General features: G+C 45.2%; 1 protein-coding gene across 1 annotated transcript; it reads right to left on the bottom strand.

The window, feature by feature from the left end:
- Window positions 1-226: 226 nt before the first annotated feature.
- On the bottom strand, window positions 227-10,444 carry LOC131230257 (probable beta-D-xylosidase 2). The gene is made up of 7 exons (XM_058226087.1): window positions 9,889-10,444; window positions 5,044-5,331; window positions 3,655-3,824; window positions 3,018-3,115; window positions 2,464-2,814; window positions 1,462-1,875; window positions 227-1,262 (listed from the first exon to the last, which is right to left on the bottom strand). The coding sequence occupies exons 1-7, from the start codon at window positions 10,276-10,278 to the stop codon at window positions 667-669; spliced, it is 2,307 nt and encodes a 768-aa protein (XP_058082070.1). The 5' UTR covers window positions 10,279-10,444; the 3' UTR covers window positions 227-666.
- Window positions 10,445-11,402: the final 958 nt, after the last annotated feature.

Genomic DNA, 11,402 nt, shown 5'->3' with positions numbered 1-11,402 from the left:
AAATTATTGTAAGTGTAAATGTACTCAATTATAAAATATAAACCATTTACGGGCCATCTAAAAAAGATACATGATTTACAGCTTAAAGCTAAATAACAATTGTAAATTTTTTACAGCATGTACATAATTTACAACTCCGAGAAATTATACATTTACAATCTCCATCATACACTTGAATATCACTCATCAAATTCTCCAAAGGTAAAGAACCATAAAAAAAAAAATGTACATTTCAAATATGAACTTTTATTTATTTTATTGGGAGACCTTTGATCTCCACCGTTCATCACAATTCAAACCCTTGAGGGAGCAACAATCACAACTGTTAAATAAACTATTACAAGTGGGCCACTTGAGGCACCTTCCAATCTTTTTCATCTTTCTTTATAACTAAAACGACTCCTACCCAACGCCAACTATCAACCTTACCAATATATCTTGACAAAAATGCCCACCCCTTATCTTTCAATGACAACACATAACTGGCCTTCCTTCCCTTCAAATTTACAATCATACCCTTCTATTTTTTAAATTAATTTTAATTTTCTATGCCATTTTGACACAGATAAGAAAAGGGCATGCCGGTCATTTTGAGAAATGACCGGTAGGACATGTTTGTCATTATGAGAAATGGCGCTTGGGCATTTCCGTCTTTTCCCCGACTAACTATACTTTGATATTTTCAGCTTGCAATGACACCGTGTGTGTCAGATCGCCGATATACAGACTGTGTTCGCCGACCGGAATCCTCCGAATTCCGTCCCGATCGACGACGCTGAGGTGCTTGCACACGTGCACATCGAGTGTCACACGTGCCTGCGACCGTGCCGCTACATGCACCTTCTTAAATGCCACGAGCTGTTTGAGTGGGGCCCAGCGGCCCGCTGGAGGGGCCGAGAAAACAAGTAGCGTGTGGGATCCATCCATCTCACCGGTGTTCTTAACATCCACGTGTAGATCAAGCAACAGACCATCGCAATTGGCGTGTGTGACCCTGATCGCCTGGCCCATTACTGTGGAATTGCGAAATGAGGCCTGTGGGCCACCGAGCGGGATCGAAACCGTTGCTGGGGCCTGGGCCAGGCTATGGACGAATGAGGTGTAGGTTAGGCCGTAGCCGAATGGGTATACGACATCGCCGTGGTAGAACCTATATGTACGGCCTGGATAGCCTTTCGACGGTTCAGATCGCATGGCCATGTTCGTCATGGGCACCTTCGCTACGTACTCCTGCGGGTACCATGTCACAGGCAACTTGCCTCCTGCATGCACGTGAATGTGCTTAGGTAGGGTTATTTATGTCATTTAAAAGTTTTAAGGGTGGTTTAGTAATTCTATTCATAGTTCTAAAACTCACTGACTCGACTCAAAACTCGACCGAGTCATTAGAAAACTCGGTTTTTAGACTCAGAGAAGCTGGTCTGAGTAGACTGGTTTTGCAAGTATAGAAGTGTGATGTACCTGGATTGAACCCTCCGAAAATGACGTCGGCGATCGCTGTCCCACCGGCCTGGCCTGGATAACCGGCCCAAAGGATGGCAGCGATCTTGGGATTGTTCTTGGCGAAGGACACATCGACGGGCCCACCGCATAGAAGGACCAATATGGTGGGCCCCCTAGATGCCATGGACACTCTAGATATTAGCTCTTGTTGGCGCCCGGGGAGGAGGACTGATTCCCTGTCGATGAACTCGGCCTCCATGGACTGGTCGAGGCCCATGACGAGTACCGTCGCATCGGCACTGTGGGCCGCACGTTCTGCGGTCCCAAATAGTGCGTCATCACCACACGCCACGTTGCGACACCCGATTTGATGGACGGTCTTGACGTATCTACCAATCCCTTGGTAAGGTGTTGTATATCCACATGGAATACCTACGTAATATAATAGTTTGGATGTAAGATAGTAAAATGGAATGGGCCTGGGTCCACATGGGCCCATTTAATGGAAGGGCCTGTGATCTAACCATTCAACCGGTGGATCACACCGTTGATTAGATAATCACATTCTCGATATTAGCCATTGGATGGGAGGATTTTCACCAGCTTGTTTAGTTATCCATTTGTAGGCCACCCATTGGAGATGGGCTGTCGAGAAAACATGGTGGCCCACTGTATCAATGGCTTAGATTACAAGCCAGTTGGCTATTAATCTCATAATGTGATTCGTCTGATAAAATCAGTGCGCATCTGTTTGGGCCCACATTTTGAAGAGATTGGGCTGTTTGAGACTTTGGGCCCCACCCAAATATCAAAGGTCCCAAAAATCTCATCTGATTGGAAAATTCATATAATCAACAGGTTTTGATTATTCGAAGAAAATCTACAGCTTCGGACCATCCAATTGGGGTGATTTGGCTGGCCACTGAAGGTGGGCCTACATGATGGGCCCACAACTCAATGTCCCAAGTGGGCCATGCATGGGAGTTGATAACATAATACAGTACATGAGATATGGCTTACCAGCATAATTCCCAATCATGGTAACGGTAGCGTCGGAATTGGGTCCAATAACGGCGATTGTATGGAAATGGGCCGGCGATAGAGGCAGTGTGCGCCCCGTATTCTTCAAGAGTACGATCCCTTGCCGGGCAGCTTCAAGGGCCAGCTGTTGATGGGCTGGGGTGCAAACATCGGCGGGCCCAAGGTGCCCAAAGGTCTGAGCTGATGGCTCACCATCAAACATTCCGAGCCGCATCTGGACCGTAATTGTATTAGCAAGGGCGCTATCAACATCAGCCACCCTCAGCATTCCCACACGTACGGCTTCCTCCGTATGCAGTGCTAGGAAGGGCCCACAGTTCAAATCCAGACCTGAAGATGACCAAAATAACCTTGAGATTGATCAATCGATACATTCCTTGGTGGGCCCGGATTCTGTCTCGACATACATGTAGACCTGTTGGGCTTGTACTTGACTTTCAGGCGCATGATTTGTTATTGGACCTAATTTCAGGCATCGAAAATAAGTGGGCCGGGCGATGCTTTGGAGAGCCCGTGAATTAGAGAGCACTCACCTGCTTTGATGGTGGCCGCTGCGGCTTCTTCCGGCGTAGATGTGTAGTGTTGCGTGTCGTAGAGAACGCCCACCGAGTCGCAATCCGAGACGATGTATCTAAAAGCCACGAAAATGAGTGTGTATCAAGGCAAAGCACTTGGGCTGGCAGTAGTACAGATCGGGAACATTGGTCGAATGGGCCGGATCGAAGATGAGATGGACTTTGGCCCATTTAAGGCTTCCATGTCAGATCATAGCCCATGCATTGGTTTAGCGATAGCCAGAAATCTTGTTCTTGGCAAGTCCTGTCCAACTCGTCTGAGTCAACTCAGACTTGGTTGAGTTCCGACTCGGTGTGAGTCGTCATTTAACCATGGTCTTTAGGGCCGTTAATGGGCCGGGCTGGGCCAGAATTGACGACCGTCCAAGCCACGACTGAGCCCGGACCATGACGATCATGCACCGATGATATGACAAAAATGCCCTTGAGACCATCATCTGGGCCCACTGATGGCACCACGAGTTTGCGAGTGATATGGGCCGCATCTGTATGGGCCTGATTTTTAGGTCCAGTTAATAAATGGGGTCCATTGCCTCTCCTGATTTTAAACACACGTCGTCGGAATCTGACACATCAGTGATTAAAGATGACTGACCCGTTGAGGCCCCAATCGCCACGGATGGTGTTTCGGAGGAGATTCCGGTCCGCGCAGGTCGGGACGCCGTTAACCTGATTATACGAGCACATGACGCTTGCTACCTTTCCTTCCACCACGCACGCCTTGAATGGCACATTGTACGTGTCCGCAAGGTCTTGCTTGCTAACCTGTCACGTGTGAGAGGGAAATACGTGTGAGAACACGTGTGACTTGTAGAATTTTGGGTGTGCCCACTGTGTTTTGTATAAACCATCTAATCCATTCAAAAGATGCAGTCCAACAGGATGAGTGGATACTAAAAAAATTAGACCATTCTAAGACACAGGTGGACCACACAACTTGATTTCATCGGATGATTTTGGTAGAGCGGATTCGGTGAGGGCGGTGAAACACCCACTTCAGTGAGGCCATTCTGTGGGCCGTCCATCTGTTTTGCCAGCTCATTTTAGGGCTTGATCCCAAGAATGAAGCAGATTCAATTCTCAAGTGGACCACACAACAGGAAACAGTGGTGATTGAACATCTACCATTAAAATCTTCCTAGGGCCCACCGTAATGTTTATTTTCCATCTAACTTGTGCTTAAAAGAAGTTTTTGATGGTGGGAATTCAATCACCACATTTTCCTGTGGTGTGGTACACCTGACATTTGGGTCTGCTTCATTTTTAGGCTCATCTCCTAAAATGAGCTGGAAAAATGGATGGACAGTGTGGATATACAGAAAATACATGAACGTGGTCACCACGGTCACGGCCTCACCGAATCCGTTCTTGGTTTTTGGCATGATTTTACACAGGCTGTCATGCACCCATCACGGTGGGCCCCACTCATGTACCTGTAGCATAAGTTTATTTTACTGGCCGACAAAGGAGAGGCCCAAAACAGGAAGGACCGTGATCTAGCTGACACGTGTTCAGGTAGGATAAAGTATTCTGTATGGAATTAGATAACGAATGATAGCAAAGTAAATATTCCATGTTGATATAATTAGATAAGTGATGATAGCAGCCTGTTTGATATTCAAGATAGCAAGGCCCACAAATGGACGGTGGCTGGCAGTTTCCACATGTACGGTGGAGATGAACCGACATTTGGTGATTTACTTGCTAGCTTTCAGTTTATACTTATGGGGCCCATGGTTCAGCTATCCAGATCGTTGATCTGGTGGGCCCCACTGTGGATGGACTGTGCCCCAAAAATCTCTTGCACATATCAAGACCATATGTAACATAAAAGGTTTGGATCCAAGGGTTAGAATCTTCGAATCTAGGAAAATTTTGGCAGATGGTTCATCTACGGTGGGGCCCATCATACCTACGGCTTGGATTACGGATACGTGTGCCCCACCTGAAGGTTTGACGGTACGAGAGTGAAACGATTGAATACCTTGGCGTTGAAATTGAAGCGATTAACGCCTTTCCAGTTATCGAGGTCGTAGGCCGTGTAGTGCTTGCAGCAAGCGGCCACCTTCAACCGGTTACCGTCTTTCCCGTACGGCTGCTGCAGTCCCCTGACGTACCTTGCCGCATATTTACTGGCTAGTACCGGGTCCTCACCGGGAGTCTCCTGTCCTCGCCCCCACCTCGGATCGCGGAATATATTCACGTTGGGGCTCCAGTACGTCAGTCCGGCGATACCGCCGTTGTACATCGCTCGTGCTTCATCCGACACCACCTGGCCAACCAGTAAAAAATGGGATACATTATTTCAATCCAAACCGTCAAAGATGTAGGGCATATTGGGTTTGGACCAAATCCTAGAGATGAAATTGTTTGAATGATAATAACCATCCGATTTGGGGCCATGTAATGGATGGATGAAGGTTAATTGGTCGGGATCATTGGGGAAAATCAGATGGTTTAGGTTGTTGGATCTATTTCAGAACCATATTCAATCCACAACCGGGTCCAAGGTGTGAACGGTCTGGATTTGGTAAACTTATGCTACTTGTAGATTGAAAGAATGGCCACCATTTAGAAAATGGCGATGAATACAATCACAGAACTTCGTCAAGCGCAAGTCTCCACGCGTGTCAGCATTTTGTAAGGCGGGCGCCAGTTCATGTAATCTGTACCAGTCAAATGGTTGTCTCGTAGAAGGGTGAAATTCATGTTCGAGATCCTAGCCGTCTGATGATTTGGGCACAGATGATCAGGTAAAAAAAGATTATTAAAAAAAAGAAGCCAACATCCATTAGGAAAGATAATAAATCTACAAATCTAATGGCTGGGATTGTTTTGTAGAGAAGATTTTATGACTGTCGCCCATCCATAATGGTTCTCACCAAATGAACGATTTGGATCATCCGGTTCCAATTCAAGTTCCCCAGTCCCATTGGCCTAAATAACAGGACCCACTCACCACTTACACGGGCCGTGGAGACGCGGATTGGCTGGTGACCCAGAAAGCTCTATGGACCTCACCATGATGCATGTATTTTATCCACGCCGTCCATTTATTTTGTCAACTCATTCTAGGATATGAGCCTAAAAATGAGGCGGATCCAAAGTTCAAGTGGACTACATCAACAGTAGAGATAATGGCACACACCATTGAAACCTTCCTATGGTAGTCGTTCAAGAGGAAAAATGGATGTATAGCGTATAAATCATAGTAGGCCCCACAGAGCTTTTACACCAGCTACCTAGCTGTCGCGGGTCACCATCCAATCCACGTCCATGGCCCCTTTGTTCCACGAAGGGTAGCCTGGGAGACCACCTGAATTGGTAGACCCCCAACCATTTCAACAACTAAGTAAAGCCAGGGTAACTTTTTACCATAGACCCGACCTACGGTCCACTTTTTTTATTCGAATCAAACAAAACCTACTTTATCAATCTAAACCAATAAAAATAAAAATACCCCATCTGCTTTATCTTAAAAATCAAATATATTTTTACAAAAAATCTTCTTTCAGCATCTGAAAAATCAACTTTGGTGACGTAAATTTCAGCCGTCTAGAAAAAAAGTCATAGAAAGGGATCGTCTACGGTACTAATTTTTTCATAAAGCAAGGGCACTATCGTCAATTCATCATTAAGAAGGCCCCGAGTTATCTATGCCGTATGATTAGTGGGCCCGGAAACTCGTAACTTTTTGTCAGCACTTCACTTTTCAGATTCTGTCCAGGAAAAAGACCAAAATGCCCATGCAAAAAGTCACGTGATTCCAAAACCAGACTCCTGGTGCACGGAATTTTATTTTGCGGGTAACAGGCACATCACATTCATCCATCAAGCGTTATAAAATATCACATCACATGCGCCTCACGCCCATAACCACACTTTCCCTGCGCTCACATGCGCACTATATCATCACATGGATCATCGATATAAAAGGGAATTGATATCCACACCCTCTCTCACTGATAATACACCCCACCTTCTCTATTTTATTTACGGTCAGGTACAAATCAGTATATCTTTGTACTGTCTCAATTCTCATTACCAAAAGTAGAAAGTATGGTTATATGGGGGTACTTATCAGTCAGGTGCGTGTCTATACATCGGAGAGGATCAGGTGCGGTCCTGGCCTCACCCAACACAGTGGGCCCCACCTTGATATATTTATGGTATATCCACACCGTCCATCGATTTTTCCAGCTCATTTTATACATGATCCCAAAAATGGATCAGATCCAAATCTCATGCGGACCATACCATAGGAAACAGTGATGAATAAACTTCCACCATTAAAAACTTCCTAGGACCCACCTTCATATTTCCGTAATGTTTATTTTCCATCCAACCTGTTGATAAGGTTACAAAAACCTGAATGAAACGAGAAAACAAATATCAGCTTGATCCAAAAAAGTAGTTAATGGTCAATCACCACTGTTTCCTAAGGAATGGTCCATCTGAGATTTGGATCTGCTTCATTTTTTGATGCACGCTCTGAAATGAGCTGAGAAAATGGATGGACGGCGTGGATATACGATACTTTCATCAAGGTGGGCCCCACGGTTAGGGCCGGACCTAATCGGCTTCGTCTATGTATACATTGATACGAGGAGTTCTATGATACTCGGGTTGCGCATGACAGTTGATACGCAGGCACTCACAAAATTGTACACGTCAGACTATGCATTCCACTGCCTACCAGTCACAAGCCCAGCATGAGATAAGATTGTTTTCAAACCTCATATTCGTAGACTTTTGTTGGTGAGAATAGGACTGTCGGATTTTTCCATTTTTAACCGTCCAACAGATGTCCACCAATCCGATAGTCACTCAGTTAAAATAATCTTAAAATTTGTTTTATGGTACGTCTACATTGGATATCATAATTTGGATGGTTTAGATTCACTACTTTTATATCACTGTGTAATTTTTAAGTGGCTGCTTATCATCCACCCACCAGAGTACGAAAGTTTTTCTTAACTTATGTAGCCGCTCCCTACTTATTGTAGGCGAAAAAACTAGTCTGCGCGTACGAACTTGATTAGGAGAGTGTTATGGTTTGTACTCCTGAACTCGGAAATTGTACACGTGCCATCATGTAAGCTTAAATCTGGCCGTCCTATTAATGGGCCACACTTTCGATGAATATTAAAACAAACAATTACAGTGAAATGACGGAGTACTTGGCAGATTGACGCACATCTAACCGACGGTTTGTAAAAAAAAGAAATACTAGAAGGGTATCTATTGGTCGTAATCGTCCAATGAAATGTTATGCTCTATCTAAAATGGGGATTTTGATAGAGATAATCTGAACCGTTGGATGGCATCTTAGATGCATCTGACGTGGCAACTGACGGCATCACGTGAGACCATCGCGATCCTCTGTTTGCCAAAAGAATGACTATTTGGCTTTCCTGTATCGTCATTGGTCCATGCCCGTCAGCAATTACGGTGTGTAATGATACCGGCAAATTAGATTACAACAACCACGATTTTCCTGCTTGACGCAAACCCACATGAGAGTGATGGGTCTATGCATGATCAGTGGGCAGAAACTGGACCGGTCCAGCAGATTCAACCCGAGCGGATCCAAACCAAAGGTTATAGGATCGAGTCGGATTGAGTTGGCCTAGTCAGATCCGACTATAGATCGAATTGAATTCGAATCAGTGGTCAATCCGGATCGATTCAATCCGAAATCTGATTTGAATGGATTCGATCCGATCCAGTCGGTTTTTTTTTTTTACCTACCCATTAAGCGGTAGCTCCTCTCTCACCCAAATCCTAAATCCCTAAACTATAAGGAATGGGCAGAATCCAAACCTAGCGGCCCCTCTTCTTCAAATAAGTTTGCGATAGAGTCATAAACCTTCATTCACAAGGCTAAATAGACTCGGCCATTATCCATGTTTGCATACGAAGCATCTTCTATGACCCTCACCTCATGTAAAGTCCTTTCCACTTCCTTTTTTTTTTTTTTCACAAGAAGAATTAGAAATCCTATGATCTCGACACTTTAGCTTCTTTCTACTCTTAGTTTTCCTATGCAGGCTTCCAGCTACAGCTTCAATTTTTGACCATTTGCCCTACCAGAGTACTCATCATCGTCCTACAGTGGCACTCTTCAAGGTATCTCGGATGAGGATACAATTACTACCGTCGAGACCAGTCCTCCTAAAAGACTGGCTGGACGGATGAAATTTCGTGAGACGCAACGTCTCATCTACAAGGGCGTCCAGTAAAGGAATAGAGGTAAAAAAACAAACATCAGGACCGATTTGAACCGTACTCAATTTGATCCGACTCGGTTTTTCGAACTGAGTCGGACTCAAATCGGATCAGGCTGGCAGGGCACCAGATTGGATCGATCGAGTTAGATAACCCAAACTCGGTTCTGGATTTGATTGAGTACGTGTCCGACCTTGAAAATTTCGGACCAAGTCGAGTTGGACCCAATCCAGTCTAACTCGACTCAATGCCCACAGGCAAGTCACACTCCGTGTTGGAAAATTACCAGAATACTCTTCATCCGCCGCCCGTGAGAAAATGACCCCAATTGGTTTTTAACTTTTGACACCAAAAATCACCAAAAGACCTTGGGCAGATGATTTGAAAGTTACCAAACTGCCCTTTACGAAAGGGATATTTACACTACCCTAGTTTTGATAATACAGAAGCACAAAGTTGGACTAGTTTATTACGAAAAAAAAAAGTAGATAAAAAGGTCGACTATCAAAAGGAGGGTGTAGATATCAATTCTCACAAAAATGTAATTTTAGCTTGGATTAGATATTTTTATTTATTTTATTACTAATTGGGATTATCTTACCCGTCCAATCTCTTCCCAGAGAGATTCATTGAAGGAAGCAGCGGTGGAGATGACTTGCGGAAAGCTAGTAGCCACGGGGAAGTTCCCGCCAAATTTCACGCCGGGCCCCACATTGGAGACGCCGTGGAGGGCCTCAGACCACCATTCGTACCCTCCTATCCCGAGCCTCGGGACGGGGGCAGCGTTGTTCACGAGCAGTCTGATCTTCTCGTCCAACGTCAGCCGTCCGATCAGGTCCCTCACGCGGTCGGGGATGGGGAGGGACGTGCGGCAGAAGGGGAAGTGGCTGGCGCTGCCTACGCATGCGAATGCCTGACGCGAGTCTACTCGAGATGGGGAGAAGATGAAGGCAAGAGAAAGAAAGAGGAAGAGAGATGGGATTTTGGCCATTAGAAAGAGAGAGAGAGAGGGTTTTGATGAAGATAAGATGAAAAGAGGGGTCTTAAATAGATGTTGATAGGGATTCTGTTATTGACGATTGGATTTCCACGTCGGGTCTTTGATCTTTTGATTTTGATTTTTTTTTTTTTTTGAATCTTTGATCTTTTGATTGCTGCGTGAGAAGCAGCCGCTATTGAGAGAGAGAGAGAGAGAGAGAGAGAGAGAGATGTATCGTTACACGCACTTGGGAGTGTAGGACTGTTATAAGTGAAGGGGTGTAGGCTTCTGTAGAAGAGGCGGAGAATCTCCTGCTACAGTTGTTGTGTGGGTGGGCCCTGAAACAAAAATTTTGTGGGCTCCACTTTGATGTATGTGTGTGTCATCCACTCCGTCCATTATTTTCCAAGGCTCATATTAGGACTTAAGATCAATGATAGATGCAATACTCAAGTGGGCCACACGACAGGGAAAGGTGAGGATGGAGACGCTACCATTGGAACTTTCTTGGGGCCCACTGGAGTTTTCCATCTACCCTCTCTCTTTCTGTCTCTGTCTCTCTCTCTCTGTACGCGTGACAGTGGCGTTCGCTTTTTAAACGGCTTGGATGCCATATAAATTCAAGTGGGCCGCACTAGATGATAAAGTGGGGATGGGACACCTACGTTAAAAACCAGAATTTTCGGATCCACAATGGGAACGGGATAAGAGGATAATTGGGGAATGGGACAAGAACCGTTCAAACCTTCCTGGAGCCGGCCGAGTTTTTGGATCGGGCTGATATTTGTTTTTCCATTCATCTGATTGGTACTGGCACCTTATGAATGGTTTGGATGGCTTATAAACATCACCGTGGGTCCAGGAAGAATGCTGGGCATCCCCGCTGTCACTGTTTTATGTGGTGTGGCCCACTCGAGCTTTGGATCAAACTGATTTTTGGGCTAACGTCCTAACATGAGATGCTGCATACGATGGATGGAGTGGATTTCACACTTACGTTACCGTGGACCCCACATATAAAAAATTCAGTTATTTTTGGGTTTGCTTGTTACTACACACGACCTCAAGTGTGTTAAAACGAGGAATCTCCACTCAGTCTGCCAGTTGAGCTATGTTTGTAGGTGTTAAAAACAAAA

This window comes from Magnolia sinica, chromosome 17, assembly GCF_029962835.1.
Source record: "Magnolia sinica isolate HGM2019 chromosome 17, MsV1, whole genome shotgun sequence".
NCBI classification, from domain to species: domain Eukaryota; kingdom Viridiplantae; phylum Streptophyta; class Magnoliopsida; order Magnoliales; family Magnoliaceae; genus Magnolia; species Magnolia sinica.
Note: the sequence above shows the minus strand (reverse complement) of the source record. Positions and strands in the feature narration are given on the sequence as shown.